This window comes from Miniopterus schreibersii (assembly GCF_964146895.1).
Source record: "Miniopterus schreibersii genome assembly, chromosome: 4".
In the NCBI taxonomy this organism is placed as follows: domain Eukaryota; kingdom Metazoa; phylum Chordata; class Mammalia; order Chiroptera; family Miniopteridae; genus Miniopterus; species Miniopterus schreibersii.
The window spans coordinates 28,152,913-28,177,539 of record NC_138105.1 but is presented as its reverse complement, the minus strand read 5'-3'; the positions used below and the strand labels follow the sequence as shown (position 1 = coordinate 28,177,539).

Sequence of the window (24,627 nt, the reverse complement as noted above, 5' to 3'; positions counted from 1 at the left end):
AGAGGTTGATGCTCAACCACTGAACCACTCTGGCTGGGCCAAAGTTATGTTGTGTGTGTTTTTTTAGCTTTTTTAAAAAATATATATCTTTATTGATTTCAGAGAGAGGAAGGGAGAGGGAGAGGGAGAGATAGAAACATCAATGATGAGAGAGTCATCGATTGGCTCCAGCCCGCAACCCGGGCATGTGCCCTGACTGGGAATCGAACCCTGATCGCCTGGATCTTAGGTCGACGCTCAACTGCTGAGCCACGCCCCACCGGGCAAAAGTTATGTTTTGATAATTCTTTCTTGCCATCTCATCTAACCTATTACTAATCCCAAGTAACTTTCCTGACTAACATAAAGCAAACAAAACAAAACAACAAATGACAACCAAAATCAAACAAAACACACACACATGGTTTTACATAAGAACATAGATATGTAATTGCAGGTAAACACTCTAGAAGAGGGATCAACATACTTTTTTTGTAAAGGACCAGACAGTAAATATTTTAGCATTTGCAGGCCCTATACCTCTGGTGAATTAGCTTAACTCTGCCATTATAGCACAAAAACAGTTAACAGACAATATGTAAATGAACAAACATGACTGTGTGCCAATAAAACTTTAGTTATGGATATTAATATTTGAATTTCATATCATCTTCATATGTTAGGAAATGCTTTATTTTATTGCCAACCATACTAGGCCAGATTTGGCCCATGGACATAGCTTGCCAAGCCCCCATTCTAAATCCTTTTCCTGGAAATACATTTGTTAGGTTAAAAAAAAAAAAATTAAGCCATAGCTAGTTTTGCTCAGTGGTTAGAGCCTCAACCCTTGGCCTCGGGTTTGAATCTGGCAAAGGGCATGTACCTCCATTGCAGGCTCAGTCCCTGGCCCAAGCCGGGGTGTGTGTGAGGCAACCAATTGATGTCCCTCCACCCCCCAGTCCGATCTCTCTGAAAAGCAATGGAAAAAATATCGAGTGAGGATTAAAAAAATAATAATAATAATAAATTAAGGCACTAGCCTCTAAATTCTGCGATTAGATTACTCAAGGGGAGCTGTTCCCTCAATAGCCAGGTTCAATATGGTTGACATGCTACTCTGAAATGTCTACCTTACTGTTATTTGACATTTATGACTGTTGAGAACCAGATTACTTTCCCTTTTTTGAGGCCGAACTACACTCAGTGTTATGTCTCCATGCACAGTAACTCCATTTAACTCTCAATATACCATCAGGGTCCAATCCACTTAGACCCAATTTTAGGTTTTGAGGGTTGTTTTCCCCAGCAGTTCTAACTATCTGCAAAGATTGATATTTTATGACTTTTATTCTTTCCCCAGTAGGGAGCGTGCAGGAGACAGTCAATCAATGACTTTCTTAGAAGTTTTCCTAAGATCAAAAGGAAAATTTACTTATTATAAAAGGAATAAGCCCTGGCTGGCATGGCTAAGTGGTTGTTAGACAGCTGGCCTGCGCACTAAAGGGTCTCGGGGTCGATTCCCAGTCACGGTCATGTACCTCGGTTGCAGGTTCACTCCCTACCCCAAGCTGAGTGTGTGCATGAGGCAACCAGTCAATGTGTCTCACATCAACGTTTCTCTCTCTCTCTCCCCCCCTCTCCTCTACTCTCTCTAAAAAGCAGTGGAAAAAATATCCTCAGGTGAGGATTAACAAAAAAACAACAAGTAAAACTCATTCTATCTTGCAACTACCATATAGGTCCATTAGACCCTTTAATAAATCTAAGTTATATTATGGAATTTTAGCGTTTACTTTTCCTATATCTTGTAATATTTTTTTTTTTAATTTCATTACTCATCAATGATTCCTAACAATGCTAAAAAGGACTAAAATAATAAGAAAGCAGCCCGGCCAGCATGGCTCAGTGGTTGAGTGTTGACCCACAAACCAGGAGATCGCTGTTCGATTCCTGGCCAGGGCACATGCCTGGGTTTTGGGCTCGATCCCCAGTAGGGAGCGTGCAGGAGACAGTCAATCAATGATTTTCTCATCATTGATGTTTCTATCTCTCCCTCCCTCTGCCTTCCTCTCTCTGAAATCAATACCAGAAAAAAAAATAAACTAAAATAAAATAAGGAAACAGAAGAATGAAATTACAAAAGCATGATGCAATAGTGACATAGTCACACTTTAGTTTTTGTACTGCTTTGCCCAAAGCACTATATGATCTTTCCAGAAAGTATAGAAGAGTAGACATAACATCTTTATAGTCTGCTTTTAGTAGGGTTGCTAGATTAAGCAAACAAAAATCCAGGACTTAATTATTTGAATTTCAGATAATCAACAAATAGTTTTTGAGTTTAAATGTGTCCCAAAGAATATGTGGGACATACTTAAACACACTAGACTCTAAAGATGGTGGTGAAATTGATTTCTGAGTGAAATCTCAGACTATAAGACTTCAGAAATTCAAAACCTATGAGTACAAAAACAATGCATTTCTAATGACAAAATATATGTATATGTATGGTATCCAGGAATGATATCATCACAAATGTTTTGCAAGAAGAACCTGGACAATCTCATTTTGTTAATAGTATTTCTCTCATGTTTTCTGATATTTGAGCACCAAAACTAACCTGATTAAAAGGTTTTTAAAAAGGTTTTGATGTAAATACTTACTAAAATATCTAATAAATTTGTCAATCACTATTCCTTTATCTCTAATTCCGTAAATTATTTATAAAATTTATTTTAAAATATAAAAAAATACAAAGAGTTCAACTGGGCCCAGATAACAAATAGCGATGATGCTTTTACCAGGTACACTAAGGGTTAGATACACCTAACACAAATTCTCCTGACCTTGGGGATCCTAGTCTTACTGGTCAACGGTTACCTAAATCTTTAATATGAGCCATTACCAAGAAGACTTACCCATGCATATATCCAGGGCCATTTTATTATTTTTTACCACAGCTCTTTGGTCCCTTTCAAACTGCAAGATGTTGACTGTGAACAGAATCTAATCCTATCTACTTCTATGAGAAGACTTTCCAAGGCAACAAAGACTATCAACGCACAACTGGTTTTATAAAATGCACACAATTGTTAGGAATGGTGCTCTGGCACATTTTTGTTATCTTCTTTCAAGCTCTTATCTCTACCTAAAAGCCACTGTGCTTGTGCTTCCAATTCTTGTCATGAATAGAGTGGGAGGAAGGCAGGCTATAAGGGTCTCTCCTTGAGATGGAGTCTCCTGAAGTCTTTTTCTCACCTTTATATGCTTATAAGGTGGTGGCTTCTTATCATTCTTTCGGTCTTCCTGCAGCTGTCTTAGCTCTTTTTGGGCCTTTAACTCCTCAAACCTTGCTGCAGCTTCTTGAAGAGCTAAGAAAACAAAACAGCACAAGTCATTTAATCTCTGGGTGGAACTGTTTACTTCACCTTTTTTTTCCCTTTTAAGTGGAGGAAAATTCACGTTTTAGACAAACATCACCAACACTACATGAAAAACTAAGAAGTATATATGACTTCTACTTTCAGGTAAGTTAACAGTCCCCAGGGTATTCAAATACAGCATTAAGACAAAACATTATCCATCACTAAGTGGCACAATGCAAACTACCAGCTTCAGAGGAAAACTTAAAACAAAAACAGTTTAATGATTTGAAAAAGCCCACATATATCATCACCTAAAAACAACTAGACTGCACCTGCTCAGCACAGTCACTGCCTTTAGATCTAATTCTTTCCTCAGTCCTGCACCTCCTGCTTCTAGAAACATTCTGCCTCCTAGGTGCACCAGGTAGCAGGCAGTGTTCCTTTGGAAAAAATCCAAAGTTGAAGTTTTCCTCTCCTTCTTGCCTGCTCTCTAGAGCACCTGTCCTATTCTTCTCCTAAGACTCGTTCTGCAAATATCAACTATTAGCTATAATAATACAAAGACAGCCCTTCATAGCTAATTTGCATTCAAGGCTTGTACTTTCACATGCTTACAAGACTACAATATCTGAAAAGTTCAACAAACTCTTAAGATTCTCATTCTTCTCCACTTGAATCAAAATTTTAATTCATTATTCCTGCTACAGGTTAAAAACTCTGAAAAGAATTTCAATTCTTCCCTCTTTCCTCTCTGTGGCTTTCCCCATGCTATCAATTCTTAAGAAAATCTCACTTCCGATCCATCCCTTTTTCTCCATTTCCGTCACCATCCAGCAGAGTTTGTTTTGCCTGGAGTTCTCTAAATTGTTCTAAAGTTCCTCTTTCCTTCATCCTAATATTAAGCATGTCCTGCCTAATCTATCTACTTAGTGTATATCCAGTATCCATCATCTTCCCATGGACACCTCCCTGCGACAGTCTTGTCATTCTCTGCCCAGAACTACTGAAACAGCTATCTCACTGACATACCTGGTGGCAGCTTCTCACCTTCTTTGGCCTTACACTCTGCTCAGACTGAGATTTGTAAAACTGCTCTGACCATATAAATATTTTCAGGCAAATAGCCCAGTGTTCCCCTGACCATGTGCTTAAACTATACCAAATACTCGGAGGTCACTAATGCAGCATGTTAGATTCAATGTGTGCTTTCACATGTGCTTTATTCTTATTACAACATTTTAAGTTAACTTCTGTACCATCGGTTAAAGGGTTAAGAAATTGGATTCTGGAGCCCAACTACTAGAGTTTGAAACCTTCCTCTCTATCACTTATCAGCACTAGGAAAATGGGCAAGTAATTTAACTTCTAATGCGTCTCAGTTTCTTCATCTTACAGATGAAGAATAATGACTAACTTATAGGATTGGCACAGGACTTAAAGAAGAAAACAAACTCTGAACAGGGCCTGGAAAACAACAAATGGTAACTATTACTATTACGGTTCATTGTTCAAAGCATCACTTAAGAAAGAAACCACACATGATTTCCAAACTTTGATCCTCCATGTAGTTATGGTTCCTCTTGGTCTGTTCCCACAGCATACCATGCACACTTCTGCCACAACACTCAATAAATGATATCTTGACTGCTGGTATCTGTGTTCAATTTCCGCATAAAACTATGTGCTCCTTTAAGGCACTCCTAGCCCGCCCAGGGTCAAGCCATAGAGAGAGCAGAATCCCAGAGCTTTAGCAGGCTCAGCTTTGCAATATTTCCTACACTCTATGATCTCCCCCAGGCTCAGTGGTGGCCAGTTCAGGCAAAGATATTGGTCACTTGGTCCCGGACCATCCGAGACTACAAAACTCAAGCTCCTATAGTATTAGTACTGATAGCCCTTTCTACATAGAAACCACTTGGCCAACAGATAAGTGAGGACCCACTGAAATAACATGAGGCAAATAGAACCTTTCTTAGTACATTTCTTCCCTATAGACATCTTTCTTATTCTCATCCAGGAAGTTTCACCTGCTTAATATTTTTTTGCACCTCACCAGTAAGTTTCGCTTGCTTAGAATCCCTCTTTATGACGCAGACAAAATCTTATACTTCAATATCCAAATATAGTCAAACAAGAGATATTTGCATTGCCTTTCAAAGGACAGCTAATGGAAGAAGGTAATTATCATTGACGTGATACCAATTATGTGCCCTGAAGGTTGATTTTTTTATTATCTAGAATTATCAGAGCAACCTTTATTCATTATACAGTAAGAGAAAAATGAAGCTCATAGTTGACTCTACCCCTCCTGGCCCCAAATGTCCCCACACTCCTTCATTGCTAGGTGAGCTTATATAAAAACGCTTTTTAACCCAGAATATGCATGGATTTTCACAATCTTATTTTGCTCCATCATTTTTTGTGAATTTTATTTCTTCCCAGCAAACTGAAAACAGAACTGATGAGACAAAAAACCTCCCTTAAGGAAATTCCAGTTAAGTAAAGGTTAGATTAAAAAATGAGTTATGCCCGGCCAGGTGTGGCTCAGTAGTTGAGTATCGACACAGGATCCAGGAGATCTCAGTTCAATTCTCAGTCAGGGTACATGCCTGGGTTGCAGGCTCGATCCCCAGTTGGGGGTGTGCAGGGGGCAGCCAATCAATGACTCTCTCATCATTGATATTTCTATCTTTTCCTCTCCCTCTCCCTTCCTCTCTCTGAAATCAATAAAGATATATTAAAAAAAAAAAAATTTATATTAAAAAAAAAAAGTTATGAGGGTCAGCAACCCCGCAAATCCTGTTAAATGCAGCCACATATGCCCCCAGAAGGTAGAACACAGTTGCTAATGGAACATATATGAATTCTAAGAAATAATTGTAACACAGAACAGATTCTTTGCCAGAGGTCTGTGTTGATCTGAGAAACAAAAAGGATACAGTTACCTTTTTTGTATGTCCCATCCACTCCTTTGCCCATCTTATCCTTGCTGCTCACATCCCCCTCCATGTAGGGAAAGACTCTGGCCTGGTGAGTCCACAGATAGTCATTAGACCCAAAGAAGAGCACAGGAAACTCGCCCACATCATGTCTCATCTTATCAATGTTGGAAGGTACAGCTCGAGGATGGCAGATCTCAGCTGGCCACCATCTGGGAAAGGTGAAAACAAAAAAGAAAAACTCTTAAAGACTGCAGGCACTAGGAAAAGAACCTACGTTTTAGGACAGGAATAAGGAATAGCAATGTCTATCTATCCACATTCAAATCTGACCTTGAGTATTTTTACAAAAGAACTAGAGAAAAAACAAGTAGTATGTGCAAAAGCCTGAGAACACCCATCCTCACACACATGCTTGCATACACAGACACACTCCCTTAGACTCAGTTATTCTGCTTCAAGGATTCTGTAACAGGCAATAATGAGAAATAAGAACAAAGCTTTACAGAAGTATTATCTAGAAGAATAAAAACCTGGAAACAACCTAAGGGAATGACAGAACTATGGAACACTATACAATGAAATACCATTTGGCCTTCAAAAAGGATAGAAAAATGACACCAAGAAATGCACACATACCGCCAACTCCAGCACATAAATAAAACCACTTTAGGAAGACAATTTGACATTAGCTCTTAAAGCTAGAAACCCCTATCACGCTATTCTATAATGAGAATGCCTTAGAAAAGTTCCTGTGCACATATACCAACACATTGATAAAATTTCATAACCCAAACAAGAGAATGGATAAGTAAACTACATAAACTACACTGTATCACTGTATTGTATGAAGGAACTAGAGTACTATGCTAACGACAATAAATCTCAAGAAAATAGTGAATGAAAAAAGCAATTTGCAGAAAAATAGAACAATCCCTTTATGTAGATCTAAAACATGAAAAACAAAGTATTATACATATGGCAAACCTATACAAGACAAAGCAATAAAGAACACAAAATTAGTATTGTGGTTATCTCTGTGGGTGGGGAGAGAATGAATTCAGACAGGGGCCTGGAGGAAGAATTAAAAGTACCAGTAATGCACTGTTTCTTTAACTGGGAGGTACATACACAGGTGTTCCTTTTGTTATTCTTTAAAATCATTTGTTACAATCCCTTTTGTACATTGCATGACCAATAAAAATAATTTTAAAAAGAAAAAGCAAGACACAAAAACTGAGCATAAACTATAAGGCCAATTACTTTGAGGGTGTATGTATTTGTGTGTCTGCAAGTAAATATGCCAAAATACTAGCAATCTATCTTCCATGTTTGTGAGGTTAGCAGGTTTGTTTTCATCAATGCATTTTCTATAGAAATATGAATTTATTCCAATGATCGAAACATATAGTCAGTTTTTGCTTTTATAATGGAAAGTTAATGGGGGGAAGGGGGCCTTGCTCAACCAGGGAGATCATTAAAAAATATTATGGCCCTGGCTGGTGTAACTAAGTAGGTTGGGCACCGTCCTGGCCACCAAGAGGTTGCCAGTTTGATTCCTGGTCAAGGGCACATGCCTGAGTTGCAGGTTCTTTCCCAGGTAGAGGGCATTTACGAGGAAGCCAATCCATGTTATGTTTTCACATCGGTGTTTCTCTTTCTCTCTCTCTAAAAATCAACCAACTATTAAAAAAACAAACAAAACCCAAACCCTACAGGAATGAATTCAAGAGAGTGAGAGAGAAATGGATTGGCAGTGGAGAGGAATGTGAGGAAGTTAAAAAACGTATCTATATTGATTGTTTAGAGATCAAAGATGGAGGCGAATTTAGTGGAAACTACACTAACACTATCCCAGGACCAAACTGGAATTACAACTAAAATATCTAAAATATATAAAAGCCATCCTGCATAATCAACTGCAACTGAAGAGCACCCTCACAACCAAGAACATAAAGTGGAGACCACCATAGAGACTGGTAGGTGTGTCGAGGCAAGAGAGGGCTGGCTGGGCTCCCACAGGCAGCAGGTGAAGGTCCGAAGGGATTTCTCAGCTGTTGGAGGATCCCTCTGAGAACTCTGGGATCTAAACCCCAAGCTGGGCTTCCCAGCGTAGAGCACCAGAACTGAGAAAGGTGCCCACATAACATCTGGCTGTGAAAAGCAGTGGGGTTTCTGTCTGCCAGGGAGAGATGGCTAGAAATGCAGGCACCCTCTTAAAGGGCCAATGCACAAAGTTGGTGTGCAGCCACTCACCTTTGGCTCTGGCAGAGGGAGGACAGAGTAGGCTAGAGAGCACTGTGAGGAGAATCCAGGGGGGCTGCCTGGGGGAGATCTCAGAGGGCACTCACCCAGACCCCAGTACTGTCATTCCCCCATACCGCAGAGGACATTTTCTCAGGCAAACATTTACCTTCTAAGCAGCTTTTGCCTGGGGGGAGCAATTGCCCCACCCATTGGAAAACCTCTGGCCCCAACCCATGAAGTTACTATAGCCTGAGGCTCCTTAAGAGACTGATAACAGCTTCTGTGTGCTTTGAGTCTTTGCCTGATTTGCTTCTGGACCAACGGCTTGGAAAAGCAGATCTTGGTGCACATCTTGGTCCTGTCCAAACACACCCAGCCCAAGCAGAGGAAACAAGAAGCTGTGGAGTATGGGAAACTTCAAACAGGGTACTCAAGGCCAGTCACAAACAGTGTTTGACATTGGCCTGCACCAGAGACCCTCCAAAAAGACTGGGAGTCCTAGTAGATCTACCTAATACATTAGAAACAAATCCAAACAGGGAGCCAAAATGGGCAGACAAAAAAACAAGCCCCAAATGAAAGAACAAAATAAGTCTCTAGAAGAAGAGACAAATGAAATGGAGATGAGCAACCTATCAGATATAGAGTTCAGAATACTGATCATAAGAATGCTCAACAGCATGAAAAGAGATAGAAACCATGAAGGAAATTAAGAATGACATAGAAGAAGTAAAAAAACATTGGAAGGAATGAACAGCAGACTAGGGGAAGGTGAGGACAGGATCAGCGAATTAGAAGACAGGGTAGAAAAAAAATCACTCAATCAGAGAACCAAAAGGAAAAAAATTAAAAAACAGGACAGTTTAAGGGAGCTGTGGAACAACATGAACCATAACAATATTCGCATCATAGGAATGCCAGAAGAGGTCGAAAGTAAGCAAGGGTTAGAGAACCTGTTTGAAGAAATAATGGCAGAAAATTCCCCTAACCTGGTCAAGGAAAAAGTCACACAAGTTCAGGAGGCACAGAGCGTCCCAAGCAAGAAGAATCCAAAGAGGCCCAGGCCCAGACACATAATTAAAATGCCAAAAATCCAAGACAAAGAGAATCTTAAAGGCAGCAAGGAAAAAGCAAGCTGTTACCTACAAAGGAGCTCCCATGAGGCTATCAGCTGATTTCTCATCAGAAACTCTACAGGCCAGAGGGAATGGCTTGAAGTATTCAAGGTAATGCAAAACAAGGATCTTAAACCAAGACTACTCTATCCAGCAAGGCTATCATTCAAAATAGATGGCAAATAAAGAGCTTTGCAGACAAAAAAAGGCTAAAGGAATTTACCACCACCAAATCAGCACTGCAAGAAATGTTAGTGACTGCTGTAATAAGAAGTTGAAATAGAATGAGAAACAGTCATAAAGAAATAAAATGGCAATAGATAAGTATCTATCAATAATAACCTTAAATATAAATGGAGTAAAGATCCCAATCAAAAGACATAGGGTAGCTGAATGGATAAGAAAACAAGACCCAAATATATGCTGTATATAGCAAACCCACCTCAGAACAAAAGACTCACACAGGCAGGAAAATAACCCCAAAAAACTGGAGGACTTTAAAGGAGAGATTGACAGTAATACAGTCATATAGGAAACTTTAACACCCCAATGACTTTACTGGATAGATCTTCCAGACAAAAAAATCAACAAGGAAACACTGACTCTAAATGACACACTAGATCAGATGGATTTAACTGACATTTACAGAACATTCTACCCCAAAGATGCAGAATATGCATTCTCCTCAAATGCACGAGACATTCTCAAAGACAGACCACATGTTAGAACACAAAACAAGTCTCTACAAGTTCAAGAAGATTGAAATCATATCAAGCATCTTCTCAGACATTTACATAATGGAATATTAAGCAGCTGTAAAAACGAGGATCCCTTACCCTTTGAGACAGCATGGTGGGACCTGAAGAGTATTATGCTAAGCGAAATAAGCCAGTCAGAGAAAGACAAGAGTCACATGATCTTATTCATATGTGGAAATCTAATGAACAAAATAAACTGATGAACAAAATAGATCCAGAGACATAGAACAATGGAACAGACTGATGAATCTCAGAGGGAAGACAGGGGTGTGTGGTTGGGTAGGGAGAGATTAACATAAGACTTTATATGCATATATGCACAGCCCATGGTCACAGACAATAGTGGGGTGAAGGCCTGGGGGGAGGGATACAGGATGGAGGGGATCAATGGAGGGAAAAGGGAACATCTGTAATACTTTCAACAATAAAGATAAATTTAAAATAAAAAATATCTATATCTTTATTAAGCACTGTATCTAAGAGATCCCAAGAAACAGAGGACAGTAAAGAAATGACTGGCTGTCTCTTGCATGCTTACTCACCTGTATCGTCCAACTTTTACCCAGACAATCTCCCTGTAATGTGGCTTTTTGCCTGCCTTACAGTCATTGCAATACCAATTTCCTTCAGGGATATCAATGTTCAGGCATTCCCGATGAAAAGCAGCAGGGCAAGAATCACAGCACAGAAGGCTGCCTCCTGTAGGATTAAAAAAATCTGGCACTCAGAATCACAAGGCTAAATATAAAGACCCAGATGAAATGAAATAGCTTTTGCTCAGCTCCTAATCAACTTTTTATCTCTCAGCCAAGGGCCTGGTAACTTAATTAGTTATTCAGAAAGAGTTCCTACAAGAGTGTTCCCTTTCCAATATTCCTGAACCACACCCCTAAAGATTTGTTAGGTCAACAGCAAATAAACATGAGATCTTATTGGCAAAATTAGGTTAGGGCAAACCTCTAAAAAGTCATGTATGTATATACATACATATATACATTTTTTCCTCTTCACTTATAGGCAACACACTAAAGAGAGTATCAATGACAATGACCAGTGTGTAAGGAGCACAAGCTTCAACTGATGTTAGATTTAAGATCATATGGCCTTAAGGAATTCATTTAAAAAAAAAAAAATGTTTTTATTGATTTCAGAGAGAGGAAGGGAGAGGGAGAGAGATAAACACCAATGATGAGAGTCATTGATTGGCGGCCTCCTGCACCCCCTGCACTGGGGATCAAGCCCACAACCTGGGCTTGATCCTGCCCTGACTGGGAATCGAACTGCAATCTCCTGGATTATAGGTCAATGCTCAACCGCTGAGCCATGCTGGCCAGGCTCTTTTCTTTTTGCCTTTCTCCTCCATTTTTATTAATGTATTGGGCTAACACCGGTTAACAAAACTACAAAGTTTCAGGTGCACAATTCCACAACACATCATCTGTACAATGTATTGTATGTTCACCATCCCAAGTCAAGTCTTCATCAGGAATTCACTTTTCTTGCTGAACTGTAATTCCTTCAGTGGTAAGGTGTTTTCTACAATGAACAATAAATAAGCACATCTGTTTGGGGGTTAAGCAAGTGATTAAACTGCCTAGTAGTGTCTGATACATAAGCAGTCATTCACTCCTTTAAAAGTGCTAACTTTTTAATCCTTTATGTTTGGTATTCTCATGACATCTATAGCCCCTTTTCAAAATAACATTTATAAATGCATAAATGTAATACATAAACTAAAAAGGACATATATTAAAATATAATGAATAAAAGCAAAAAACCCACAAAGAATAATATAATGATCAAAATGTTAAAATAAAAGATTAGTTATTTCTAATAACCCTAGTTTCTTTGTAATGCATACACAACAAGCCCTACCAATGGTAATGAAATACTGGTGACAAAAATCACAGGTACTAATGTAGTTAGTTGTAAACTTCACCTCCTCTCCATTCTCTGAAACTCATTTATACTTGTGCATTTTGTGGGTGAGTCAAACAATCTTAGCGAGGGACATTAAGAATGACACAGCTGCCTGAGCAGTGTGGCTCAGCGGTTGGGCATCAACCTATGATCCAGGAGATCACGGTTTGATGCCCAGTCAGGGCACAGGCCCGGGTTGTGGGCTCAGTAACCGGTGGGGGGGGGGGGCGTGCAGGAGGCAGCCAATCAATGACTGACATCATTGATTTTCTCTCTCTCTCCCTCTCTCTGAAATCAATAAAGATATATTTAAAAAAAAAAGTCACATAAGTTTAACTGTCCCAATAATGTGATACCTTCTACAACATTCCTACCTATGCTTAGTTATCTGCTGAGTCACAATATAATAGCAGAGTTTGCCAACTACACAGCCTTAATAGAAAAACCTTCCTTTTACTAATATGGTATTCACGACATATTAGAAATATTTCACACACGATATGGCATCTGAATTAGGCCTTCAAAGAAGGATATAACCTAAGACATCTGCACAAAAAGAATACCCAGTGAAAATAAAGCCAAGGGTCAGAGCTGAGAGGAACTAGTGGCAAGCACATCAGTTCTGCAGGAAGGATATAATGGAATATGAGCTGAGGGAGAATAAACGGAAAGAAATAAACAGGATTAGTTTGGGTAGATAGGTGGGAGGCAGGCAGGAGGGTCCGTGTTGACAATAAAAGATATGTATAGGAGAAAGACAGGAAGATAGAAGAGGGAAAACCTATGAACCATCAAAAGAAACCAAAAGATGAAAAAGTACCATTTGGTGAAAGAGGGCAAGAAAAAATAAAATTTAAACATTGCTGAATTCTAGTAATGGATTCCTTCCAATTCAGCAATTTACCATATTATTATCCTAATACTCTGGATAACCACCTTCAGTTTTTTCCTACACATGTGCAAAAAAAAAAAAAAGTCCTAAGACTATTCTCTCCTAGTGATCTAATAGCAAGATAATCTTAGATAGTGGGATCAGAAGTTCTCAGGCTTTTTGGCATAAGGACTTTATACTCAAAAAATAAGGGAGATTCCCAAAGGCTTTTGTTTGTGTGAGTTAAAAATATTGATATCTGCCAAACAGGAATTAAAATTATGGAAAAAAATTAATATTTATTAATTCATTTTAATAACAAACCTATTATGTTAACATAAATAACATTTTTATTTTTTAAAAACCTGTATTTTCCACCAGGCCAGCGTGGCTCAGCAGTTTACCTATGATCCAGGAGATCAGGGTTCAATTTCCGGTCCAGGCACATGCCCGGGTTGAGGGCTCCATCCCCAGTAGGGGGCGTGCAGGAGGCAGCCAAGCAATGACTCTCATCATTAATGTTTCTCTCTCCCTCTCCCTTCCTCTTTCTGAAATCAATAGACATATTAAAACAAACAAGAAAAAAATTACCTGTATTTTACAAAACAAATTATTATTAGTGAGCTCAGGGTTTTACATTTTTACAAATACTTTTAAATTAAATTTGTTGCAATATGTTGTTTGAATGATGCCTATGAAGAAAATGATCTCTTTCTTGCCAGGCTGGTGTGGCTTAGAGGTTGAGTGTTGCCCTAGGAACCAATTCCTGGTCAGGGCTCATGCCCAAGTTGTGGGCTTGGTCCCTAGGAGGGGGTGTGCAGAAGGCAGCCAATTGATGGTGTTTCTCTCTTGTCGATGATTCTATCTCTCTATTCCTCTCTCTAAAAATCAATAAAAATATATATATTTTTAAAAAGAAATAAAAGGAGAGAAAATGATGATCTCTTGCTCTGGCTGGATGGCTTGGTTGGTTGGAGCGTCATCCCACACACCGAAAAGGTTTTGGGTTCAAATCCCAGTCAGGACACAAACCTAGGTTGTATGTTGACCACAGGAGGCAACCAATCGATGTTTCTCTCTCTCCCTTTAAAAATCAATTTAAAACAAAAGTTTATTAAAAAGAAAAGAAAATGATCTCTCACAGATAAGAGTTGGAAAAAGGAGTACTTCAATAACTTGCTCAGTAACTATACATATTCCTTTTTTGGTAGCATACACTAAAACTTCACAGAATAGACTTTATTTGCAATGCCAAATCTGAAATCGTATCAATAAACTTTTAGTACTATTACATTAAAATTCATTGGTCTGTCTTGCACTTTGAATCAATCTTTTACATGTGCATGTTTTTTAACACCATGCATCGGTCATATGAAAACTTTTGGTTTGCTGAGTCAGGCAGATCTTTCCAAAGTGCTTCTATTTCATTGTATAATATTAAGATGTCACATTTGTTAATATCATCATGATTTCATCAGGAAATACTAAGAAGCTGTTAAGACGAGGGTAGTTTTCCAAAATTGTAATTTTCACTTAAGAGCTCAAATTTTATCAATGGCAACAATTTGTCAGTGTTTTCTTTTAATTGGCAGGCTTGCTTTCATCCATTTTCAAGAAAATATCTGACAAATAAATATGCAAGTATGAAGAGCCATAGTTTTTTAGTAATACAACTAAAAATGGTGTTCCATGAATAAGGCAGCTAGTTCAGATTGGCATTCTAATTGCATGACTGCTTTTACTTAAGATTATAAGTATAAAACAGAGCTACTTTATGTTTTTCCCATTTTATCACACAGAATATTAAAGCAATATTCACATAAAGGTTGAGATTTAATAAAATGAATAAATTTTACTTTTCATCAAGGACATTCTTTGAAACTTTCATGTGTTTTACTGTAAGGGTGTGGTAACAAAGAATACAATGAACACACAGTTGTACAGTTTTAGAGCGACCACCTTGGTTTGTGTTAAGGTGCCAGTTTTATCCACTATTAATTTTGTACCATCAGTACAAATGTCAACAAAGTAAAAAAGGCAAGTAATATCTTGGTATTACTATGAAAAGAGTTCAATCTCATGAAAGGGTCTCTAGGCCCTCCCCACTTCCCAGGGATACATGGATCACACTTTGAGAGCTGCTGCTGCAGCTACTAAGTTTTCTTGGGCACTCAGTTATCATCATGAGTAACCATTATGGAACTCAGTAGTTTTTCAGAATCCAACCTTTCCATAAGCTAGGACATGGGCACTTCTACTTTGAAACCATTTGACATTCATTTCATCCTACTCTGAAATTAAAAACAGTCTAGCCTGGGCTGGATGGCTCGGTTGGAGCCTCATCCCATACACCAAAAGGTTATGGGTTAGATTCTCAGTCAGGGCACATAGGTTGAAGGTTCGATCCCCGCTTGGGGCTTGTTCAGGAGGCAACCAATCAATGTTTCTCTTTCATATCGATGTTTCTCCCCACCCTTCATCTCTCTCTAAAAATCAACAAAAACATATCCTCAGGTGAGGATTAAAAAAAATTATTTTTTTAAGTCTAATGCAGAAACTATTACATCTTCCCATGTTTAAGAAACATGAAAAAGTTGGAGCCTGCACTTAAGCATCCCAGACACACATTTACATTCTAAGAGGAGAATTAAAGAATGTTATATTTAAATGCTACTAAATAGCAAAATTCTATCTTTAACTTTATTCTAAATAAAAGGAGCAGATATTATATCAACAAAAAAGAACATATGATTCAAAAAGCTTTATACAGGACAATAACAAAGCTAATAGAGTCCTCTTTGTGCATTAAAATATTTAATATTAAAATATAGTTCCACTTTCTACCCATATTAGCTGCACTTAATATTCTAATTTATTTGTTACATATTTACACCATCGTCGGAGGACACCAACTATATCCTGATGCAAAACCCTAATCAGTAGGTGGAGCTTTTCCTTAAATTGTCATGTCAGATAAATCTTGAGAGCAAAAGAAAAATTCCACTCCTTTACTGGTTTTAGCACCTTTTTAAAAAATCCTCACTCGAGGATACTTTTCCACTGTTTTTCAGAGAGAGAGGGGGAGAAGGAGACGGAGAGGGAGAAAGGAGAGAAAAATCAATGTGAGAGACACATCGATTGGCTGCTTCCTGCTCACATGCCGACTGGGCTGGGGATGGAGCCTGAAACTGAGGTACGTGCCCTTGGCCAGAATTGAACCCAGGGCCCTTCAGTCCCTGGGCCAACAACTCTAACCGAGCCAAATCAGCTAGGGCGCAAGGCTATTTTTTTCATTGCTTTTCAGAGAGAGTGGAAGGAAGGGAGGGAGGAAGGGAGGAGCATATAGAGAGAGGCACATCGATTGGTTGCCTCCAGGGTCAGGGAACAACCCTGCAACCTAAGTACGTGCCCTTGACCGGAAATCGAACCCGAGACCCTTTGGTGTGCAGGCAGACGCTCTAACCACTGACTCACACCGGCCAGGGCAGCACTATTCAGTATACCCAAATTTCTCAAAGGTGATGCTCATTAAACAACACATGTTCAGTCTTTTCTAAATTAGTCCCTCAAAATGTTCATAACCAGCCAAGTTTTCATAAAATTCAATCATCAATACGTAGATAATCAAAAAATAAAGTCAGAGAAATAGTTCCTAAAAACTTACTAATCAACAAAATTTAGTTGATTTAAAAAGAAATGAAAAAAAACTGGATAAGAAAACTGGTGCCACCCTCAACACCAGAAGACAGTGGAGCAATGTCCACACTAGTGTTAAAGAAAGAAAAAGAAAAAAAAAAAAGCATGTAGTCTAAACATTTATAATAAGCCAACATGTGCTTCTAGTACAGAGGTAAAGTAACTCAACATGTGCTTCTAGTACACAGGCAAACGCCAAACAGCCTCAAAAAGAGAATTATAGCACCTATGGGTGCTTCTTAGAAGTTCATACAACCAAGGGAAAAATTCAGAACAACAAGCATCACAGTAAATGGACCAGCAATGAATACCAAATCCTCCACTTAACTAGCAGAAATCAGGAAAGGAAAGAAATTGTGTAAGGATAATACTGACTCTGTTCTACAAGAGAAATATTTTTAAACTGAATATACATATGTATGTATATATGTGTGCATTGTATATATATATATATGTATCATATGTGTGTGTGTATATATGTAAAGATATAAAATTACTTTTCTTCCACTTCATAAGAGCTTTTAGTAACATATTAATATCCTTTATAATAAGGAAATTCATAAATTTCTTCACTTTCCTTTTGTTTCTTCCATTTAAATTCATGTAAATTTAAAACAAAAACCCAACAATTATACCATGATAACATCTTCTAGAATTGTTTCTATCTAGTCATACACAGATATCGGGAGTAATATAACTTTTAATATTAAGCATTAGGGTTTCTTTTTATAGTGAGACTTGGGTGATTTGGGGTTTGTTTGTTCTTTCTTTTTTTTCTTCATTTTCCAGCTTTATTGATATAGTTTACATATAACATTGTGTAAGTTTAAAGTGTACAACATAATGTCCTGATATATGTATATATTGTGAAATGATTACCACAATAAGACTAGGTAACATCCATCATATTAATTTTTTTTGGTTGGTGAGTTTTTTTTGGTGTTTTTTTTTTAAAAATATATCTTTATTGATTTCAGAGAGAGGAAAGGAGAGGGAGACAGACAGAAACGTCAATGATGAGAGTCATTGATCGGCTGCAGCCCACAACCCGGGCATGTGCCCTGACCGGGAATCGAACCCCGATCGCCTGGATCCTAGGTCTACGCGCAACCGCTGAGCCACGCCCGGCCGGGCTGGTTGGTGAGAACTTTTAAGATCTTCTCATTGCCCTAGCTGGTTTAGCTCAGTGGTTAAAGTGTCGGCCCTGAAGGGTCTCGAGTTCAATTCCAGTAAGGGCACATGCCTCGGTTGCAGGCTAGATCCCCAGCCCGGGTTGGGGCACATGCAGGAGGCAACCAATGATGTCTCTCTCTCCTTCTCCTTCCGCTCTCTCTGAAAAGCAATGGAAAATATATCCTCAGTGGGTATTAAAAAAAAAGACCTACTCAGCAACTTTCAAATATACAATACAGTACTGTTAACTATAGTCACTATGCTGTACATTATATACCCAAACTTACTGGTCTTATAACTGGAAGTTCATACTATTTGACCACATTACCTCATTTTCCAAGAGTGATTCTGTTTCCTTTTTCTTGCCTTTTATTGCTTCAATTTTTTAACATTTTCATAAAAATCAAGTCATTATTCAAAATAAAAATAAAACCTCTCCCTATTGGGGAACAAAACAGTTTGAAAGTTCTGCTATGTTATCATTAATTCAGGACATCAATTCCAATATTTCTTGTAATGGCAATGTGAAGAAAATTTTTGTTGCAATTAAAATACTGTATTGCCTGGCCAGGCGTGGCTCAGCGGTTGAGCGCTGACCTAGCATCCAGGCGATCAAGGTTCGATTCCCAGTCAGGGCACATGCCCCGGTTGCGGGCTCGATCAATGACTCTCTCATCATTGATGTTTCTATCTCTCTTTTCCTCTCCCTTCCTCTCTCTGATATCAGTAAAGATATATTTTTTAAATAAATAAATACATAAATAAATAAATAAATACAATACAATACAATACAATACTGTATTAATCTGCCCTGGCCAGGTGGTTCAGTTGGTTGGAGCATCATCCCCTACACCAAAAGGCTGTGGGTCTGAGTCCCAGTACTAGAGGCAACCAATGTGTTTCTCTCTCCTGCACCCTGCCCCTCTCTCTAAAATCAATGTAAACACATCCTGGGTTGAGGATTTAAATATATATGTATTGCATTAATCTCTTTTTAGACTATTTATACATCAAGAAGTTATGTCTTACCTTCTGAGCATACAAAACACCAGCTAACATTAACATGCTCATGATTTCGACAGCCCCGCCTGGGTGTAAAGTGATTAGGGCAGATAATACTATTAGATGCAAGGATTTTTGACCCAGCAGCCAGGCAAAAGTCATTGGCATGGTATGCCACAGGGCAGCGGACACAGCGCATCAGACGACCTAAAAACATGAGAAGCAGGAAAACCAGGGAGGAGCAAAAGAAAAACAGAGATTAAATATTTTAACTGTGAGTTATTCAAGTTATTTGCTAGTACTGAGAAAATGTCACAGATAGAATGAAGCACTACTAGAGCAGGTGCTCTTAAACACCCAATTCACTAAGAAAAGCTCAGGTGGTAGCTACGTGACTTCAAAATAAGGAGTTAGATCCCACAACTGTAAGTAAGCCTACCTCACCAAGGAAAGCCCTTCTCAAACCACTGCCCCGACTCCTAGGAAACCTGGAATCACCTGTAAACTAAGTGGGAGGTGGAGATGTGCACTATATCAGAATAAAAAGCCAGCTGGCAGGAAGACTATTGCTTGCTTTTGTTGCCTGGTGCTATGATTCTTGAATGAATTCCTCCACCCCTTCCTTATGAAATATATCCTCTAAATACTTCACTAAATAAAAACCATTACCAAACCACCTAAATGTAATCTACAATTACAACTGAAAACAGGAAGGTATCTGATGGTGAAACTGCAATTTTGATCAAGCAATTAAATTACTATACTTAAGACTAATGATATCTACAGGGCCTGGAAATCAACTTACCAAAAGTATTGCCAGGCTGATTAAAAGATTAATTTTTTGAGATGCATTAGACTGGAGAGGAGGGGGAGGGAGATGGGAGTTCTGTTCCTTGCCAGCCAGGCTCATGGGCTCCCTATCTTATCAACCAAGGTGAGCGAGCCCTTCTCAGGTGGCTTTATCTGCACGCCCACCTGTACTCAGGCCTTCTGAAGAGATTCATATTCCATTTAGCAAATAATATAAGAAGTTCAGAGATATTTCTAGCATACAAAAGCCAACCTAAAAGTCAAAGCCAATATATCAAAACCTGAGGGCTGATAACTTTAACTCTCGGCCTCGATGTTGAGGTTGTCACAACCAAAAGGATCTGTTAGGTAACTGATCCATTTTATGAAAGCAGCTAATACTTGATTGGTTTTACAATGAACCAAGCACTTTCGCATTGTCAAATGTTTCTCATAATCACATTGTAACCAATTTTATAAATTAAAAAACTGAGCAAGTTTAAAAAAAAAAAGTCACGACTGCTAAATTTTCCTGCTCAAACCCCTATGGGTGAAGTGGGGGTTCTTTAGGCACAGAACCATTTAACAATACAGACACAATATTTGGCTTTTAGAAAAATCGGTAAGATTCCCACTATGATTGAACAGAAAGAAATTCTTGTTTTCCCAGTAATAACAGATTTAAAAACTTGAGTTATCTGTATCCACCTACAGTTTTAGAAACCTCAGCTTTCCACCTATGAAGTGGAAAAAGCTTTCGAGATAGGCGTTTCCATTTTAAAAAAACAAACAAACAAATAAAAACAAATCAACACAAAACAAAAACCTCAATTCTGACCTACATGCATGTCTAAATGGTATTACATCTGACAACTGCAGATATAAAGGGTCCACAGGAGAAGAATACACTTTGGTCTAATGGAATTAGGTAGGGTGATGAAGACATGCAATAGAACATTTTTTCAAACTAAATCTCATCTAAAATCCAAATATTTAAAACAATTACATAAATGTTAGGACTCCATAGAATACAATGTGGTGACAACTAGTCCATTACTCTCTTCTCTCTCAGATAAAAATACTGGTATTCTGACAAAAACTAGAGAGGTAATGAAGAGACATGCCAGATCGCATCTGGAAACATCCATTGCCAATGAAACTGAGATTTTATAATTAGATTGGTTCACATGAGAAACCCATACCTTTAGATGCAGAAACATTGGCTGGATTAGCAGCATGGCAGGTTATACAGATGTGGAGGGAGCACCGAAAGCCTTTGTTCTGCATGACAGTGGGTGGGTATTTCTGGACACACTCTTCATGGTAAAACTTTCCACACAAGGGCAGAAGGCACCTTTTAACATCTTCCCCACTCTGTTTACATACAAAACAGGTATGGATTCCTAGGAAAGAGAAAGAAGGTAACAAATTAATACCAATCCAAGAATTCATCCAATGCTAAAGCATTAGATGAAAATTTAGTGAGTACAGAATTCCGCACCAAATTCCACCTCGGGGTGGGGGGCGCTGGGTGTAGGGTGTGTTCCCACTTCACCAGGCAATTCTGCAACACCAACCGGCTGTCCTATAATTCAACTTAATTCTACTATCTACATGTCCATGCCCCCCTTCAGACACCAATTGCCAAATTCAAGTTGTCACCTGTACTTCTGAACAACTAACTATAAATCAGAGGTTCCCATGATCCCCCTCTTAGGTTCAATTAATTTGCTAGAGAAGCTCATAGGACTCAGGGAAAACATGTTACTTACTGGGTGTGTCCGTTAAAGTCGAAAATCCGTATATAATAAAGTAGATTTTCCAAATGCGTATGTTAAGAAACTGACAAATTAGTTAGTTTACCCGTTTTTACTTATGTAGACACATTTGTGTAATTAAAATTAAGTATGTATGAAAAGTTTAATTTCACAGAAAAGTTTTCTATATGTATTACTGTAATTTTAAATTTATACTGAATAGGTCTAGTAAATGTGTGCATTCACAAGTCATTGCTAGTAAACAAATGCACAGGTCTGGGGCACAGCTTAGCTTTCCAGGAAACGATAGCTGGAGCATGGCTTAGCTCTCCTATGAACATTAGCCAGAAGGCAGGCATTAAAACTGCTGCAGAAAGTCATGCCACAGACTTTCTGCAATTGGACAACAGAACCAATTACCATGAGTGATGTGGTGTGATCACGTGCTAATCATTCCCCAAACATTGTTTACGAGGGGTGACTCTTGTAGATATGTAAAATTTATTTATTTCAGTGAAATTACTAGTGTTTTTTCCAACATATGGCCAATTCCCTAAAATTTATTAAAAATAACAGTAAGTTAATAAAAAAATAACCTGTTAATTTAAATTATAAGCAAATATTGGTTAAAAGTATTTTAGAATTCACCAGGTGTTAATTTTCATATATGAATATGGACTGGAAATTTTGTCCATTAAATCCAAAGTCTGTTAACTGGAGCATTTACTGTAACTCCGGAACAGTTAGATGGAAGAGTTGCATAGTGCAAGGTACGGGGAAAGGGCTCAGAGCTTCCATGTCCTCTCCAAACACGCCACTCTCCCAGAATCTCCACATGTTCACCAACCCAGAAGCTCTCTGAACCCCATCCTTTTGGGGTTTCTGTTTCTTTGTTTTAAATTTATTTTTGTTCCTTTTGGGTTTTGACAGAGGATTCATTACATAGGCATGATTGGAGACTGTTTCCTCCAGTCCATATCCCCTCCCTTAGGTCAGGAAGGTGGGACTGAAAATGCCAACCCTCTAGTCACAAGGTTGGGCTCTTTTTTAAAAAAAATGTTTATGGATTTTTTTGTAAAGAGAGGAAGGGAGAGGGAGAGAGAGATGGAAAAATAGATATGAGAGTGCAACAGGGATCGGCTGCCTCTTGCACGCCCCCTACAGAGGATGGAACCTGCATATGGGGCATGTGCCCTGACTGGGAAGTGAAGTCTTCCAATGCACCCAAGGTTGGATTTCCAACCAACTGAGCCACAACAGCCAGGGCAAGGTTGGTTCTATAGGCAACCAGCCCCCATCCTAAGATGGGTGCAAAGTCACCTCATTAACATAACGAAAGACATACAAAGGACATCTTTATCACTCCCACCACTTAGGAAATTCCAAGGGTTACAGGAGCTCTGTTCCAGAGACTAAACAAAGACAAAATGTGTATTTATTATAAATAACAATATCACAGTAAGGAACTTTATAACAGACTTAGCAGGCTCACAATATGACTAACTCAATCTTAGTATCACTATTACGTAGGAAACTCTGACAATACACGCTTGCTGACATAAATAGGAATAGGAAGTACACATCACATTGCGGAAAAAAACCCCAAAAACCTGACCTGAAACTAACCCAGTCTCTAGATCCAACTACAAGTTTCCAGGAAATATGGAGGAAAGAGAAACAAGTTAAAGGGACAAGCTCAAGGATGCAATCAATCAAATTTATACACATTGATTGGTTGCCTCCTGCATGGTCCCAGACTGTGGCCGGGGATGAACCTGTAACGCAGGTACGTGCCCTTGACCGGGAATAGAACCTTTTGGTGCACGGGCCGATGCTCTAACCACAGATCCACACTGGCCAGGGCTCTCATTGTAGTTTGGATTTGCATTTCCCTAATAGCTTTTCATATATCTGTTGGCCGTTCGTATGTCTTCTTGCTCACCCTATTTTTCCACCGTCATTTATTTGAGACAATGGTCATTCATTCTACTAACTTTTCCACATTCTCTCACATCGATGTTTCTCTTCCCCCCACACACATTCTCTCTCTAAAAATCAATGGAAAAAAATATCCTCATGTGAGGATTAACAAACAAAACAAAACAAAAGAACTTACAATGAGCTGTCACCTCACACCTGTTAGAATGGCTATTCTCAACAAGACAAGTAATAACAAGTGTTGGAGAGGTTGTGGAGAAATGGGAACCCTCACTCAGTGCTGGTGGGAATGTAGATTGGTACAGCCACTATGGAAAACAGTCTGGTGGTTCCTCAAAAAACTAAGAATAGAGTTAGCAAATTACCCAGCAATCTCCCTCCTGGGTACCTACCCGAAAAAACTGAAAACATGTATTTGCAAAGATATATGCACCCCTATGTTCAATGCAGCATTATTCACAGTGGCCAAGACATGGAGACAACCAAAGTGACCTTCGAGATAGAAGACTGGATACAGATGTGGTATATATACACAATGGCATACTACTCAGCCATTTGAGACAACGTGGATGGACCTTGAGATTATGGTAGCAAAATTAGTTAGAAAAAGCTAAGAACCATATAATTTCACTCATATGTGGGATATAAAACTGAAACTCACAGACATGGACAACAGTGTGGTGGCTGCCAGAGGGAAGGAGAGGGGAGGGGTGAAGGGAGCCTAATATATGGTGACAAGATGATTTGACTTTGGGTGGTGGGCACACAGAGCAATACACAGATCTTATAACATAGAAACTCACACCTGAAACCTATATGTTCATATTAACCACTGTTACCTCAATAAATTTAATTAAATAAAAATAAAACTCATGATGATGAAGGAAAAATAACAAGGAGAGAGGGACAGTAATCTTGTCAATTAAGAGACATATAAAAAATACAATATAGGGGTCTTATTTGGATCTTGATTGAAAACACCATAAAAAGACATCTTTGAGACAAGTGGGAAAATTTGAAAAATGGGGCTGGGTAGTAGATGACACATAAGAGTTACTGTATAATTTTGCCACACAAT

The 24,627-nt window shown here is 38.7% G+C and overlaps 1 protein-coding gene across 9 annotated transcripts in view; it reads right to left on the bottom strand.

Moving 5' to 3' along the window:
* Positions 1–24,627, bottom strand: part of NSD1 (nuclear receptor binding SET domain protein 1) — a 151,001-nt gene that overhangs the window by 17,628 nt on the left and 108,746 nt on the right. For 8 of the 9 annotated variants that reach the window (XM_081135002.1, XM_081135007.1, XM_081135006.1 and 5 more), the window contains 5 exons: positions 21,057–21,257; positions 19,093–19,272; positions 10,946–11,102; positions 6,290–6,495; positions 3,238–3,350 (listed from right to left, as the gene is read on the bottom strand). In XM_081135002.1, coding sequence (XP_080991128.1) covers positions 3,238–3,350; positions 6,290–6,495; positions 10,946–11,102; positions 19,093–19,272; positions 21,057–21,257 — 857 coding nt within the window. The remainder of the gene's footprint in view (positions 1–3,237; positions 3,351–6,289; positions 6,496–10,945; positions 11,103–19,092; positions 19,273–21,056; positions 21,258–24,627) is intronic. The other variant, XM_081135005.1, reaches the window with a different exon arrangement.